Source organism: Schistocerca cancellata, chromosome 4 (assembly GCF_023864275.1).
Source record: "Schistocerca cancellata isolate TAMUIC-IGC-003103 chromosome 4, iqSchCanc2.1, whole genome shotgun sequence".
In the NCBI taxonomy this organism is placed as follows: Eukaryota; Metazoa; Arthropoda; class Insecta; order Orthoptera; family Acrididae; genus Schistocerca; species Schistocerca cancellata.
Window position 1 is genome coordinate 805,098,860 of NC_064629.1, and position 18,007 is coordinate 805,116,866.

The 18,007-nt window shown below is 41.9% G+C and overlaps 1 protein-coding gene across 3 annotated transcripts in view; it reads left to right on the plus strand.

Annotated features, from left to right (window-relative positions):
• Positions 1-18,007, plus strand: part of LOC126184737 (filaggrin) — a 351,145-nt gene that overhangs the window by 231,887 nt on the left and 101,251 nt on the right. For all 3 annotated transcript variants that reach the window (XM_049927274.1, XM_049927275.1, XM_049927277.1), the window contains exons 7-8: positions 7,957-8,922; positions 17,409-17,604. In XM_049927274.1, the coding sequence (XP_049783231.1) occupies positions 7,957-8,922; positions 17,409-17,604 (1,162 nt within the window). The remainder of the gene's footprint in view (positions 1-7,956; positions 8,923-17,408; positions 17,605-18,007) is intronic.

Here is an 18,007-nt window from a genome sequence, read left to right on the forward strand (position 1 = left end):
GCTGCAAATTAAACATCTATCCAAAACGTTTTTCTTCCCCCCTGAATTTCGTTTCCTAAAGCGCCAGGAAATTCTATGCTGATGTATAAAACCATAACCATTCAAAGGATTGATAAGTTTTACAGTTTCGCAGAATAGTATACTGTCACTTAACATGGAAAAAGTGTATTTTCACCCCGGAGAAAGTTTATTTTTTACCGAGAAATCCAGGAACTTTATTTCCTTTTTCACGTATACACCCTGTTATGGTAATTTTATCAGATACGTGTGGCAGTAAGTAATATGTCACTTGATTCTTCTGAACACACATGCTTGCTTGGCAGTGTAACAGTACATCTCTTTGTGAGGACAATGCAATTCTTGTAGTGATTCCAGTAGTGTTGGAATAACACCTCCATGACACACTCGTACTTCCTGACTAAATCCGCACTCCATGACACACTCATGTTTCCTGACAGAACCCGCACTGACCAGTGCTGCTCTTCTTTGTATCTTCTCACTATTTTGTCAGTTAATCCTACCTGGTAAGGGTACCAGAATGATGATCAGTACTAGCAAACCAGTTAAACAACTGAAATTTACCTCTTTCATGTGTAAATTACATTTCCTTAGGATTATTCCAGTTTATCTCAATCTGACATTTGCCTTTCCTACAATGAAGCTATAACTAAACCATTCTTCACTGTACCCTTCTCCATATCTCTCTCTCTCTCTCTCTCTCTCTCTCTCTCTCTCTCTCTCTCTCTCTCTCTCTCTCTCGCTCTCACTCTCACTCTGTACTGTCGGGGAACAGTTTCACAACAATGCTACATTTAGTTTTTATATGCTTGAAACTACTGATGACACACCAGGTATTGGTTTGTGTGAGCAGGAGATTGGTTCTGTGTCTTATCTCTCATTTATTGTTTGTCAGTTACCGTATTTCATCCAGTTGTCTTCAGAATGAAATTTTCACTCTGCAGCATAGTGTGCACTGATATGAAACTTCTCCCTGAGGTGTCCACAACTCTTTTGTGGATATGTGCGTGGCGAACACGGGACCCTGAGCTAGTGCGGCTCTCCTTTCCTGGCTGCATAGCTTCCTTTTCCACATCCCTCCCCCCCTCCCCCCCACAATCCTTCCCCCCCCCCCCCCACCTCTTCCCTTCCCCTTCTCTCTCTTTTTGGGAGTATGTTTCTTGCCTACGTCCAGAGACGGACGCTTTTAACTGTAAGACATAGTTTCTTTTCTTTGCTCTCTTTGCTGGAAAGTCTCTGTCCTCTCTCTGTCCTTCTCTTTTCCTTGCTTCTTCTTTTTACCCTCTTCTCTGCTGCAGCATTTGAGACCTTTCTCCTTTCCTTTTCTTTGTTCCTCCCTTTCTCTTTCTTTCCTCCCTGTGCATGTCTGAAGGCCAACCCACGCATTCCCACGCGTAGCTGGTGACAAGGTAACGCGTAATTTCCCATCCCGGATAGACAAGTAGGACATGTATATACCCCCTGGTAAAGGCCAGGCCCAGGAAGGGGTGATTACCTGAGCCGGTACCTTCCGAACATGCCAGTTGGCCCCTCTGTCTGTTTCTCGGGAGGTGTGACCTGAGGTGTGGGCAATCACTTAAGGCAGGAGTGCCCTCAGAGAGGGCCCCCACGAGGAAGGAGCACGCCATCAGAGATGCTGGTAATCATGGGGAATACTTTCGCAATGGTTTCCTTTACTTATACAACTTCTGCCCACAAGAGAAAGCTAGATGAGTCTCAGCCACAGACAATTCTCCCATCAGTGCCAAAGTTCCTAGTTGTTTCTCGGTCTGATGAAGGTCAAGACTTCACAGTCAACCCTTTTATTATTCAGAAAGGTGTCGATGCAGTGGCAGGTCCTGTAAAGTCTTGTTCCCAATTTCAAAATAGCACCTTCTTGTTAGAAACAATCAGTGTCCTCCAGGCACAAAAATTGCTGCAAATTACACTGCTACACACCTTTCCTGTCTGGATGGAGGCGCACCATACTTTAAATTCATCACACAGGGTGGTTTATACACACTCACTCAACGGATTATCCAATGAGGACATTCAACACTACCTGCCTGACCAGGGCATAATGGCCGTACATCGAGTCATGACTTGGTACTGACCCGTACTCTTTTCTTGACGTTCAACAGAGTTCAACTTCCATCGAACATTAAAGCAGGATATGAGATAATTTCAATTCGCCCTTACATCCCGAACGCTACACGTTGCTATTGGTGTCAGTGATTTAATCATACCCGCCAGTCATGTTCCAATCCGGCCAAATGTGTTACATGTGGCTGGGATGCCCGTGAGGGTGACTGTCCACCTCCATCCCCTTGTTGCATCAACTGTATGGGCGACGCATTGTCCTTGCATCTCCTTGGCCTACTAAGGATGTAGCCACACAGACTTGCGATCTCACCTTTAGTGCTCTACAGTCGTTAGATTGGCCTACCAATCCTACCATCCTCCCCACTATCGCCTGCTCACTATCAGGCTCACTCTTCATCGGCTCCTGCTAAATCACAGGTCCCAAAATCGGACACCTGGACTTCCAAAAAAGAGCCCATTCGCGAATATTTTTTACATACCCTGACCTCCCAACCGTTGATTCCTCCCTCCTCTCACCGTTCTGCTTCCAAGAAGGCTCAAAAGAAACAAAGTTCCTCTCCTTCTCCACCACGGCATGACTCATCTACAGCACCACCCAGCGGTAGCCGCCCTCAGCCGTCTTCCGTGTTGCCAAGATGCACTGCTGGCAGCCAATCAACCAGCCAATCACTGTAGCAGGAGCTGCCCCTGAGCAACCTATGGATCAGGATCTTCTGCTTTTGGCTGAATTCCGTTCCACACCATTGGCTGCCAGCTCTCAGCAGTTGTTGAGTTGACAGCAACCGTGATGAGATTTTTCCCATTTCTGTCTGCCCTATGTCAATTATCCATTGGAACATCCACGGAATTCGCTCCAACTGGGATGAATTGTCGATCCTCTTACGATCCTACTCCACCATTGTCTTCTGTCTTCAGGTAACAAAGCTACAGCCCCATGATCACTTTGTCTTCCCTCATTTCCAATTGGTTCGGTTTGATCTCCCCTCTGTTGATGGCACCGGTACATGGGGGACTTATGATTCTTCTCCATGGTACTGTCCATTATCACCCAATCCCCTTAAACAGTTCCTTCCGAGCTGTCGCTGTATGTCTTTTCCTTTCTGGATACACCTTCTCCCTTTGTACCATATACATTCCATCGTCCACACCAATAGCAACAGCTGATCTACTTGGACAGCTCCCGCCCCCCTATTTGCTGCTTGGGGACTTCAATGCCAACCACCTGCTTTGGAGATCTCCGCGTCTTCGTCCACGAGGCTCCCTATTGATTGACCTCTTCCATCAAGCGAATCTTGTTTGCCTCAATACTGGGGAACCTAAAGTTTTGTCTGTCTCCACATCAAACTTCTCTCATTTGGAACTTTCAGTCGGTACTGTTCAGCTAGCTCAGTGCTTTGAATGGTTCGCTCTTGCTGATACACACTCAAGTGACCATTTTCCATGTGTCCTTTGATTACAGCCACAACTGCCATCTATGTGCCCAAGACACTGGAAGTTTTCCCAAGCCGATTGGACACTTTTCTCCTCTCTAGCGACATTCAGTGACCATCACCTTCCTAGCATCAACGATCAGGTCACTCATGTCACGGATGTTATTCTTACAGCCTTGGAATGTTCAATACCTCATACCTCCCCTTTGCCCTGGCACCCTCCAGTTCCTTGGTGGAACAAGATGTGCTGTGACGCATTACGCGAGAAGAGACATGCTCTTTGTGTTTTCCGCCACCATCCTACATTGGCCAATTGTATCCACTATAAGCAATTACGTGCGCGGTGCCGTCACATCATCTGCAATAGCAAGGTGGCAAGCTGGGATTTCTTTACCAGCTCCTTTTATTCCTTCTCTTCCTCAGTTGAGTCGAATTCAACGGTTGTCCAGCATGTCTAGTTTCTCCCCGATCTCTGGGCTCACTGTCACACATGATTCCTTAGTGGACCCAATCGCAATTTCTAACTCATTGCTGAGATTTTGAGCTCTTCAAATTACCCGCCGGCCTTTCTGCCGAAGAAACGAGCAACGGAAGTGCGACCTCTTGCTTTCTCCTCTCAAAATCGCGAAAGCTATAATACTGTTTTCTCTATGTGGGAACTCCAACATGCACTCTCTTCCTCTCTCCCTTCTGCCCCAGGACAAGATGGTGTCCACGTCCAAATGTTGCTGCATTTATCATACCATAGTCTGTGTCACCTCCTTTGCCTTTATAATCAAAATTTGGACTGACAGTACCTTTCCCAGAAGATGGCAGGAAGCTATCGTCATTCCTATTCCAAAACCTGGAAAGGACAAACGTCTCCCCTCTAGCTATTGCTCCATATGTCTCATGAGTAGTGCATGTAAGGTTTTGGAGCATATGGTGAATTACCATTTAGGCTGGTGGCTGGAGTCGAGAAACCTTTTAACACCAGCCCATTGCGGTTTCCGAAAGCATCGTTTTGCAGTTGACCATCTTGTTGCTCTCTCCTATTGGAGGACAGGCATCCTCTGTACACTGTTCTCTTAGGGCTTTCGAGATCGGCTACCCATTTTTGTTCATGAATTTATGAAAGAGCGCACCTTTAAGGAGCGGGTGCACACCACTCTCTCCCGTACTTTCTCCCAAGAAAACTGGGTGCCCCAGGGCTCCGTGCTGAGTGTTGTTCTGTTTGGCATCGCCATAAATCCAATTATGGATTGTCTCGTTCCCAATGTCTCGGGCTCCCTCTTTGTCAATGATTTTACAATCTACTACAGCTCTCACCAGACCAGCCTTCTTGAACGATGTCTTCAAGAATTTCTCGATCGCCTTCACTCGTGCAGCATTGAAAGCGGCTTCCATCTTTCTTCCAGTAAGACTGTCTGTGTAAATTTTTGGTGTTGTATGGAGTTTCCTCTGCCTTCCCTACACCTAGGCCCTGTCGACTTTCCGTTCGCCGACGTTGCCAAATTCTTGGGACTTATGTTTGACAGAAAACTGTGCTGGTCTTCCCATGTTTCATATCTTTCAGCTCGCTGTATGCAATCCCTCAACACCCTCTGTGTCCTGAGTGGTACCTCCTGGGGAGTGGACCGAGTGGTCCTCCTCCGCCTATACCACACCTTAGTGCACTCAAAATTGGACTATGGAAGCATAGTTTACTCCTCTGCATGGCCGTCTATTCTTCGGTGTCTCGACTCTGTCCACTACTGTGGATTGCGTTTAGCATCTGGAGCTTTTTATGCAAGCCCTGTGGAGAACCTTTACACTGAGACTTCTGTGCCTCCAGTGTCCAATCAGAAAGCTGTCCTACTGAGTTGTTACACTAGTCACCTGTCTTCCATGCCTGCCCATCCGACCCATGCCCTTTTTTTTGACACCTCCTTGGATTTAGGGTATGCAGGCTGCCCTTCATATCTACTACCACAGGGAGTCTGCATCCATCAACTGTTATGTTCTCTTTCCTTCCACTTTCCTAAAATTTTCTTGACAAATGGGGTTGCCTTCTCCGTGCCCTTTGTCGGCTTCCCAAGGATAGTACCACCCCAACCCCCCCCCCCTTCCCCCATAGTTTATCGTCAGGCATTTGCTGCTCTATGCACACAAATGGAGGATGCCACATTTATTTACGCTGACAGCTCAAAGACGACATTTGGTGTTGGGAGTGCCTATATTGTTGGCGACACCCCGTAATAGATTTTGGCTTCCCGACAAGTGTTTGGTTTTTACCGCAGAGCTTTATGCTATTCTCCAGGCTGTCCAATTCATCTGCCACCATAAGCAGCTACAGTATATTATATGTTTGGATTCGCTCAGCTCTCTTCTCTACCTCCAAGCTCTTTATCCCATCCACCCTCTGGTCCACCAGATTCAGGACAGCCTCCACTTGCTCCACTTGGGGGGGGGGGGGGGGAGTCTCTGTGGCATTCCTCTGGATCCCAGGGCACGTGGGTATCCACGGAAACGAGGCAGCCGATATAGTGGCCAAGGCTGCTGTTTCTCTTCCTTGACCCGCTGGATGCATGGTTCCCTTTGCCGATCTACAGAGCGTTTTATGTCGTCATGTTACTCTGTTATGGCACACACATTGGTCTACACTTCCCGATAATAAATTATTGGACGTAAAACCTCTTCCCATCGACATCTTTTAAGTGGTGATCCTCATTGCTCTCAATCGTGGACAGTGAGACACCTTTTACTTCAGTGCCCCTATTTTAATCCGCTATGTGCCCGTTTACAGTGGTCACCGGATATATCTTCCCTTTTAGCAGATGACATGTGCTCAACCGATTGTGTCCTTGAGTTTATCAGTGTCAGCAAGATGACATTGGTCATTTGAAGCTCTTTCTTGGGGAATACAACACCCCCTTCCATAGTAGTTTTCTAGGATTTCCTTCCGTTTTTAGTTTCCCTCCTTCTTGAGTTTCGCTTCCATTGCTGCTGATTTCACGGGACCTTTGTTTTTTGCAGGCTAGTGCTCTGTCATCGGAGCTACTCAAGCACGATTCACGACCCATCCTCACAGTTTTAATTCTGCCGGTACATCGTCTCCTATCTTCCAAACTTCACAAAAGCTCTCCATGTCTGTAGAAGGGCTTCTGTGAAGTTAGGAGACAAGATATTGCCAGAATTAAAACTGTGAGGATGGGTTGTGAATTGTGCTTGGGTAGCTCAGATGGTAGAGCACTTGCCCACGAAAGACAAAGGTCCCGAGTTCGAGTCTGGGTCCAGCACACAGTTTTAATCTGCCAGGAAGTTTCATTAGTTGTCTTCTTCAGTTTTTCCTCCAATTTCTCCTTGTAGAAAGACTGAAGCAACATTTATTCATACTTTTTCAGTTTTGGGAAGAATTTTTGGTTCTTGTTGTTTTCTATAATATATCTGCGTACTCGCATCGAGTGAGGTGGCACAGTGGTTACCACACTGGACTCGCATTTGGGAGGATGACAGTTCAAATCCACATCCGACCATCCTGATGAAGTTTTTCTGTGATTGCCCTATGTCTCTCCAGGCAAATACTGGGATGGTTTCTTTGAAAGGGCACAGCCAACTTCCTGCCCATCTCTGAATCAATCCAAGCTTGTGCTCCATCTCTAATGACCTTGATGTTGATGGGATGTTAAACCCTAGTGTTTCTTCCTTCCTTGGACTGTTACATAATGATGTATAGGTGAACTATACTCAAGACTATAGCAGGAACACATTAGTTTTATATTCTTCTGTTAACATGCTCCTGAGGCCTCTTTCATAGCAACAATGATAAAAATGAAGCTGTCATTTGCCTGCTATAGCCTACACAGGTCTCAACTTAATTTTGGCACTAGTATCAAGTTGTCACACTTGTTGTTTTATGAGTGTGAGATTTGTTTTTACTATTGTCATGGAGAAGAAATTTTGGTTCTGTGCGTCTAAATTTTTATGAAGCATTCGAAATTGTACATTTTGATGTCTTCTGTTTTATGTACTTTGCCGGAGTTGTTTTAGACATATAATTGAATCTTTTATTTAATTGAAACAACAAAAAAGATACTTAATTGTCACAGGGTGTATAAGAGTGTATTTTTTGAAATCATTTTATTAAATGATCTTGTGTTTTCAGTTGTATTGAGATAAGTATTTTGTTCAGAACCATGTAATTTACATTTTTAGGGTATTAGCATAATTTCTGATTAATGATGTTGGAGCAGTTGGAATTGCAAAAGTCATACTTTGTGTGTGTGTGTGTGTGTGTGTGTGTGTGTGTGTGTGTGTGTGTGTGTGTGTGGGTGGGTGGGTGGGTGTGTGTGTGTAAGTGGGAGGGAGAGAGAGAGAGAGAGAGAGAGAGAGAGAGAGTACATAGAGAAAAGAAAATGCAGTTAGGGGGGTTGTATATGATTTTATTTTTATTTTTCATTTTTTTTAGGTCCCCCACTTGACGCAGCAGCAACGAAGTAGTCTTGACAAATATGGTTTGTTATCTGTACATTTGGCTGGAAGTCACCATAGGGATCAAGGATCCTTGCTTGCCAAACAGAGGAGTTTTGATGTAGCAGAAAGTAGCCAAGCTATTGGTGGCTACCAGTTTGGCCATGATATCCATTTGCGTCATTCAAACCAAAGCCAACTACCAGCTCCTCTTGCAAGAAGCTATAGCTTTATGCAACGCCGAGAAAAATATCATCAGCACCAAGATGAGGATGATTCAATGCATGAAAAGTATTTCCTGGGAACAGGGAGTGGTAATTCAGGAATGCGTTCTGTGGAGTCCACACCACAGGCTCGGCGGAAGTATCACAGTGGGGGTAGTAGTCGGCAGACATCTGGAACTGGCACAACAGATTACATTAATTTTGTAACTCCTCCAACACAGTGTTATACAAAACATGGATCAAATTCTTTAGGTGTTCATTCTGGAAGTAGAGTGTCTAAAGAACTGTTAGATACAGCTAAAGATGATGTTCTGAACATTACAACACCACTAATGCACAGAAAAACTAAATCTGAGTCGAGATATCGTGAGCCGGTGGTGCACCAACAAAAGAAGCAACCTCACAAATATAATTTTGCGAGTATAGAACGACCAGCTCAGTCAGTGACTTCATCGAATAAGACTTTAAGTAATGATGAAAATTCTAGCAGTGAAGAACCAACCTCCAGTCCCTCTGCATCATCACCAGCTACATCTCCATGTAGCCCATCTGCACTTAGAAACAAGAAGAGTCACTCGAATACATTCATGCCCGTTGATATTCCCAGGCAGAGGTGCAATCTCCAGGAGGACACCACGAAAAACAATATTCCATATGATGATATGATTTCATCTGTTGGACCTGAACTGAAAGGATTACCACAATCACCACAACCTCTGAGAGAGAGTGGAACACCAAAGGTCTGTTAGTGTGCTTTTATTCTCTCTAGAAAACCTGTTAGAAGCAGATGCTTAGTTATAAGTAGAATGAAAGTTTAACTCAGTTGAGGAATGTGTGTTGAAATCCACTATAAGTTTCTGTTAATGCATTAGCTTCATCATAAACAGTATTGTGGTTTGGTTTCACACATACAGAGAGAGTGAGTGAGAGAGAGAGAGAGAGTTGTTTTTTAAGAATGCAGTGTTATGAACTGACCTACAGTAATTATCATGTTGGTAGGAAAGGACTATGTAGGGAATCATAGACAATTATATAATTGTTAAGAAAGTAATTTGTTCTTGAGAAAAATTATTGTATAAACAGAGGCAAACTTAAAGATACATCAATACCTTAACCATTCAACATTTTCTGGAGAAAGAAAAAAAGCGTCTTAAAATTTCTGCGAATGGTTCAGTTACTTCCTACACTTATCCAGTTAGTCCTTCGTTTGTTTAGGAATACTCCTACATTAAAATTCAGCTTGCTTTGTTTGGAGAGCCTTTTTTGATAACTTTTAGTAGGTGCTGACAGAGGAAAAGGTAATGTTGCCTCTTATATATTAATACCTGAAACACTGTTTTGTCATCTACCTGTGCAGATGTAACAAAGATAAGAAAACATGCTTACCAATCACCTTTGCCACTGAGGAAAGTTGTCTGATGGGAATGGAAAGGCTACAAAGCCATACTTACACCACCACTCACACAGACAGAAACTTGGCAGTGAATTTATATTTATAACTGTTGATGAGTGAGAGGTGCTTATTTGTCTTGTTGTGTCTTGTGTTCATAGTTCTCGCCCAGTAACTGAATGCAGTATGCATGTATGTAAATCACATGTTATTTTTTATTAATTAATCAGTGTTAGCAGTTGTAATGAACAGATTTGAATCATACACATGACTGAAAGTTATGGTAGACCTGTGCGACCATTGTAAGCACAAGAATAAAAATGGCTTTAAAATAGGTGGTTGGTCACAAAATAATAGTTTCTTGATGTTTCTGGACCTTTTCTTTTCTTTTTTTTATGCATTTTGGGTTCTGCCCATCTTCATATGACTCTCTGATCCAAAGTGAACACACAATTTTGACAAAGTTGTCAAGTAACGTCAAAAGCGACATAAGTTTTACAACTCCACACAGCAAAATGAGATTTCACCTAAATGTGTGCTGCTAACAGCTGAGTGATGTGGCTGTCCAGAAACATCCTGTGATTGTTATTTTGCGACTAACCAGCTATTTTAAAGCCATTTTTATTCTTCTGAACAAATTTGTTTTCAAAAGAGTAGACAGTACATGTATAACATTGATTTTTTTCCTTTCAGTCATTCTTTAAGCCCACTATATGTTCAGTGGTTATGCCATCATAATGTGGTGGATTTCATTCTGTTTACTAGATTGTGTTTGTCGTATGAACAATTATGTTTCTAGTACGTAGTGAGAAACACGCATGGTGCATTATGGTAGCATACAGCAACTGTATGTATTGTGTCAGTCACATACATGATCTGTGATGTTCATAGAACAAAACCTATCTGTTGGTGGTGGTTATAGAACATTGAACATGTAGTGGATTTAAATAAATAATGGTTGGAGCAGAGCACTGTTATTACATGTGTGTTGTGTGATCTGTTGCAGTCCTTGGTTAACAGTTCATTGTGGACAAATTATTTTAAAACTGGATAATTTTCAGAAGTTTTTAGTTCCTAGTTTTAATCCAAAGTTTATAAATTAATAGAATGAGTCAATGTCGGTAATTGTCGTTATTTAGTAAGTATAGATGAGAGCACCTGTACTCATATACATGGGCTTTTAAACTGGGATTGGACTGATGAGGTCTGCTGTGACCATTTAGACTGCCTAAGTCTGGAATTAAGTCCAAAAACAATTTGATCTTATGCTCTTGATGAGTGAAATGTCACATTCAATTTGTACTGGTAACAACTGGATAAGAAAAACAGTGAGATGGAGCATGATGATAGCACATCCTGCAGTTGCAAACCCGAGACTGTTTATATGTTCTTCGAAAAGATCTGACCCTAACTATGTAGAATATAAAATGAGATAAACCTTAGTTTGTTGTTGCTTTGTTCCAAGGCGGGAAATGGACTGAATAGAGAAATGTAGACAGCATAAGCAGCATTTGGCAAACCTTAGTTAGGAGAGAAGGGTTATGTTGTTTAATTTGTAGGAATGTGAACTTTTTAATGTTGTTGGTGTTCTTACGTATTTTGCATGGGAATTTTTACTGTGAAATTGATTTTGACAGTGGAATTATTGATTTGTTTAGCCCAGTTTTATTTTTTATTGTGCAATTTATATGTAATTGCATGGAAAGCAGTGTGTAAATTTGGAGGTAGTGCAGGTAAGATACCTCTATAATGATGTATGCAACATGTAGTGTACATCAGAGCTTAGTAGTGACATGTATCGATGGTTTGCATGGTTTATGAGTCATATGAATAGACAGATACCTGTTTTGTTGATGTTGGTGTTTCAGAACAGAATTAAATTGCCAGAACATTTTTTTGGTAGAGATGAATGTGGAGGATTGTGACATATTTGGGTAACTGTGTTAGATAAAAATATACAGCAACTGCTGAAGATATAATTAAGAGAGAATTAATTATAATACATTTATTGTATGTATTTTTGTTGCAGTCATATTTTCACAGTTTCTGTTTTATAGATATAGTGCACCATAAAAATAGAGCCTGAAAACATGTAATTTATCACTTACTTAATGCACATAATCATAAATAATAGTCTATAGTCCACTCCTGAGTAATACCATTAAAGTTGAGTTTAGTGCGTGTTGCTGTCAGGTGAAATTTTATTTCGAAATGAGTTAGTATTGAAGATATTTCATTTGCTTCTGGAATGACATGTCATATCAAAAAATTGTGTAGTCAGCAGGAAGAAGAAAATTCTGTTTAAGTTATGCACTTGCTGTTTATTCACAATTTCATCTATGGCTTTGGATAATTTTGCTGCATACTTGTCTTAGATCAGTACAAACTTTTGCCTGTAGTATTCCCCATTGCATATGAGAATTACAAATAAAATAGTGTGACTTTCAGATATCTGTTTGAGAAGCAGCCTTATTGGATGAAGAAAACAGTTCCACACAAAAGCATCCACAATACTTGGTATAATAGAAGTAGAATAGTCATTGAACAAATTGTAAAAGAGGAAGAAATTTAGAATGCTGTCATTGTCATAAAAGAAGTACCAAGTGAAGGGCTTCATGAAGGCTGTTTATTGCATGTATGACTATAGAAAAAAATCTTGAGTTGATATTCAATTTATACAGAAAGTAAAACAGTGGTAACTCATTTTGACAAGCCTGGAAGAATAATTCAATGATGAAATATGCAGTTTTTGTGCGCCAAAAACATGAGAGTATTGTGGAGGAACCATTAGGTTCCTAAAAGAAACAATGATGGCAAATTGAGAGAAATTGTTTGAACAACATTAGCATGGCTTAATGATTCTGCATGGACCAAACACATTAATGTGATCACTGCCTGTGCTTGACATTACTAGTAGTGGAGGATAAATAAAATGTTTCGGGGGGGGGGGGGGGGGGGGGGTAGTGTAACAGCCCAGTTGTTGTTGCAATGTGAAAAAGGAGAGATTTAGAGATTTATCTGACACCTAAAAGGGCATGATCATTTTGGACCAAGGTTGGAAGCATTTCTGAAATGGCTAACTGTAAAATTTGAAATTTTCTCAGCGAATCAACTGTTCAAAAAGATTTCAGGCTTGCAGCTGGTCGTTGTAAACTTCATTGCACGATATTTCGGCTGGACAACTGCCAGCCATCGTAAGGTGAGCCGAACGAGGACTGACGAAGACATTCTCTGCCCCGTCTTATATAGTGCGCTGATACAGTGGAAGAGCGTTGTACAGAACATCAACGTTGCACTTGCCTACTGCAACCCAGTAAGTCTGCAGTTGCGGAACATTATATTTCTAACAGACATTCAATGGAGTATGACAAAACTTTGATTTTGGTCATAGCAACAACTTTTTGGGACTCCATTATGAAATAATCCGTTGAAATATGCATTGTGGGAAATCTAATGAACTGTGGCAGTGGTTACCAATTGAACAATGCATGGAATCGCGTCATCTCCGAAATTTGCTTGAGATGAAGATGCCAGAAGACTTTGATAGCTGCGGCCAGCAACAATACCGACGGCAGCTCAGTATTGCAGTTCCACCAGTGAGGGCGCTGTCGCTGGATGGTGTGACACTTCTGTCTCCGTGACTGCAATGTGTGCATGACAGTACTATCAGCGCACTATATAAGATGGAGCAGAGAACGTCTTCATCGGTCCTCGTTCGGCTCACCTGAAGATGGCTGGCGGTTGTCCAACCGAAATATTGTGCAGTGAAGTTTATGGCGACTGGCTGCAAGCCCGAAATCTTTTTGAACAATGGCTAACTGTTTTCCTGCCACAGCAATTAAAGTGTACCATTCATGGTAAAATGGTGCTATCCAAAACCGGTGCTGTGGCAAATGTGGTGCAGCGCGGGCCATAGGTGACAGGAACGAACGACTACGGCGATATGCACAACTGAATAGACATGTAACTGTTGAGCAACCGACCACTCAGGTGAACCAAAGGCCTACCAACAATGTCTCCTTAATAACAGTTCAACAAACATTGCTGTGTATGGACCTCCACAGCAGGCACCTGTTTCATGCGCCCATGCTGGCTGCTGTTCATCAGCAATGAAGGCTATAATTTGCATGCCAGTAGGACAACTAGGTGTTCGCTGAGTGGAAACAGGCGGCCTTTTTAGATGAATCATTGGACAGATGACCGTTGGTGTGTACCACATGAAATGTCTGAAAGCAAATACCCTACAACACTTGTCGTAGGGTCCACATCGGAGGGCATTCCCTTGGTGATCTCGTCATTGTGGAAGGCACAGTGGATCAACAGAAGTATGCATCTATCCCTGGGCCAAAGTCCACCTGTACATGCAGTTTAATGTGATTGGATAGACAAAAAATCTGCTCATCAAGCAGTGGCAGGTGAACACACATATAAAGGGTATTAAAGTTTGGAAGCTTTCGGTGCCAGTGGCTTCTCCTTCTGGCAGGAGGGTTGAAAGGGAAAGAAGAGGAGTGAGGGAAAAGGACTGATGACATTTAGAAAAAGGGGTAGAGTTTGAAAAAGTCGCCCAGAACCCTGTGTCATTTGAGACTCACTGGACGGGATGAGAAGGAAAAACTGATTGTTGGGGATTGCACCAGATGGGATTTGAAAAAAATGGTTCAAATGGCTCTGAGAACTATGGGACTTAACATCTGAGGTCATCAGTCCCCTAGAACTTAGAACTACTTAAACCTAACTAACCTAAGGACATCACACACACCCATGCCTGAGGCAGGATTCGAACCTGCGACCGTAGCAGTCGCGCGGTTCCAGACTGAAGCGCCTAGAACCGCTTGGCCACATCGGCTGGCAGATTTGAAAACCTGAGAGATTAGAGGTAGAAGAAAGGGTAATATGGAAGACAGAGATTAATGCCTAAACATCGTGCATGAGTTAATAAGAGTGAAAAGCTAAGTGCATTGTTTGTGATAGAGGTGGGAGTGGGTTGAAAAATAGAGAGGTCAGGGTCAACTTAAGCATGCCATATTGAATAGGAACCATATTCCTATTCAATATGGCACACTTAAATTGATTCAGTACATTGTATAGTGTCTGTTCCCTTAATTGAATCTAACGATGATGTTTTCAAAATGTCATTAAAATAGTGGTTACAAAAATACCAGTGAGTATTACACTATTATCATAGTGTGCATAATAGCTATTCCCATACTGCTCTCTACAATTCAATATGTCACACAGCTCATAATGTACATACATGGTTTGAAGAGCGCCAAGCTTAGTGTACCCTATGTGCCTGGCCACCGAAATCCCCAGATTTAAACCCAGTTGAGAATCTGGGAGACCCCCCTTGGTTGAGCTATTCATGCCATGGATCCTCAGCTGAATAACCTAGCGCAGCTATCATGGCTCCACATCCCTGTCAGTATGGTCCAGAATGTCATTGACACTCTTCCTGCATGTCTCGCAACAATCTGTGCTGCAAAAGATGGTTATTCAGGCTTTTAGCAGGTGGTATGGGTTTTTAAAGGCCAAGAGCCACTCATCTGCATATACACTGTGTTGACAAGTCATGGGATGCCTCCAAATATTGTGTTGGACCTCCTTTTGCCTGGTGCAGTGCAGCAACTTGATGTAACATAGACTCAACTAGTTCGAAGTTTCCTGCAGTAATATTGAGCCATGCTGCCTCTATAGCTGTGTGGGATTTTTGTGCAGGATTTGACCTCTCGATTAAATCCCATAAATGTTTCATGGGATTCATGTTGGGTGATCTGGCTGGCTGTATCATTCTTTCAAACTGTCCAGAATGTTCATTAAACAAATTGCAAAATTTGTCGCCTGGTGGCATAGCAATTGTCATCCATAACAATTCCATTTTTGTTTATGAACATGAAGTCCAGGAATGGCCAAACACAAACCATTTCCAGTCAGTGATTGGTTCAGTTGAACTAGAGAACCAAGTCCATTCCATTAAAACACAGCCCACACCATTATGGAGCCACCACCACGTTGCACAGTGCCTTGTTGACAACTTGGGGCCATGGCTTTGAGTGGTCTTTGTCACACTTGAACCCTACCATCAGCTCTTACCAACTGAGATCAGGAATCTTCTCATCAGGCCACAGTTTTCCAGTTGTCTGGCGTCCAACAGACGTGGTCACGAACCCAGAAGAGGCACTGCAGGCGATTGCATGCTGTTAGCAAAGGCACTCATTTTGATCATCTGCTGCCATAGCCCCATAACACCAGATGTTGCCACATTCTCATAACTGATACATTCATAGTATTTCCCACATTGATTTCTGTGGCTATTTCATGCAGTGTTGCTTGTCTGTTAGCACCGACAACTACACAAATGCCGCTGCTCTCGGCCGTTAACTGAATACTGTTGGCCACTGTGTTGCCCACGGTGAAAGGTAATGCCCGAAATGTGGTATTATCAGCACTCTGTTGATACTGTGGATCTCAGAATATTGATTTCCCTGATGATTTCTGGAATGGAATATCCAATGTATCTAGCTCCAACTGCCATTCCCTGTTCAGTGTCTGTTAATTCCTATTGTGCAGCCGTAATCACGTCAGACACCTTTTCATATGAATCACTTGAGTACAAATGACAACCTTGCCAATGCACTGCCCTTTTAGACCTTGTGTGCATGAGACTACCACCATTTGTATATGTGCATATCACTATCCCATGATTTTTGTCACCTCATTATATGACATGGTCCTGACCACATCAGTACTTTAGCAGCATATTGGAAGAGAGACTTCTTAAAATCTCATACACAACCTGTGAATTTACACAGTTGCAAATCCAGGGAGGTTTCATAACAGTAATACGCCATGAAAACCTTAATATGTACATTTTAATAGTTGCTGATAACATAGTTATAGAGGGAGATTGTAAACAAATGATCAGTGTCAAATATATCATTAGCAGACACAATTTGAAAGAATGAAACTGGCTGTTAGTAAAAAGTAGTTGGCCTACTAATGGGTAATAATCCTGTAACAATCCATTTGATAGGTGGAAGTGCAGAAATTAATATTGAGGATGGCCTCAAATAATGCTGGTGAATTTTGTTGTTTTCAGTGATACCACAAATATGAAAATGAATTACACAATAAAGAGAGCTTCAAAGTTCGCCCCTCTACACGTAAGGTAATGTAAGGGACAACTTTTTGATGATTTTCAAACATCATCATATACCAAGTATACCTTGCTCCAATATGAGTGTGAAATAAAAACAGAAAAGTTCCTTGGCTCGACCAATGGTCATTGGCAGGCACATTTGCCTCCAGAAAAGTATAAAAAATGTGATAGAAAATTGATACAATAGAAACTTTGTGTATAAAGGAGTGTAATGATAGAGTTAAAAAGACTATGGTATTGTGATCATGTGAAGAATGTGGCTTTGTAAAGATAGACTCGGAAGTGTAGTGCTTTCAGAATATGTAGTAAGAGAATGGTATGATGGCACAGTAGGCATTCTAGTAAGTATTCATAATGCCGGTGACTAATACATAAAGACTTCACCCAATTAACCATCTGGCCAGTGATAAATAAAAGGAAAAGGCTGCACTCATTTGGAAGTTGTTGAATTCAAATCCCTCTCAGGAGTCTTTGGTTTATGTTTTATGTACTTGTCCTGATTCAATCTACTATCTGGCTAGTCTTGAAGGCAGATGAAAATGTGACTGAATCTACGTTTTGTGGTCATTATATATTAAAATAACCATAAATAATCATGATTACTACAATCACTTCATTTGTGATTTTGTCAGATGTTTCTTTTAATTGCAACATTGCACTTTTCTTGTTCTCTTGTGCAGAATTCTGAATTCAACAATGGAAATAATGGAGTGGGAAAATTCAATGATCTTTCTGCAGTGGACAACAGTAAAGGAAGTAATGTGTGCTGTGGACCACTTTACAGTAACCTTGATTATCAGTATATTATGGACCCTGAGATGCAGGCCCATCTCCTCCCACTGCAGCAGTACATTTTGGAACAGGCAAAACTTTCAGGTACATTACAGCATGAAGTTTGTCCATTGGAATTATCTATACTTAAAACTGTAGCAGCTGTATTTATTGCTTCCCCAGATGATAGATAATAATACCTGACATTTAGAAGAAATGTGTCAGTACGATTTATTGTAAAGTTAAGATGAGTTCGTGGGTTTGTGAAAGGGAAAAAATATCATATTGGCTGGGTTGAGAACACTGTTACAATCTCTGTGTTTTAACATTGCATTCTAGCTACGGATACATTCATTCAGTACCATGATCTGATCATTCTGTTCAACAGTTCATGTAAGTTGATCTTGCTTTAATATAGAAGATCTATTTCTTCTTTGAACATTAGCATTGATATCTGTTCTACTACCACCTTAACCCCTATTCATACATTTCTTTCACTTCCTTTGTT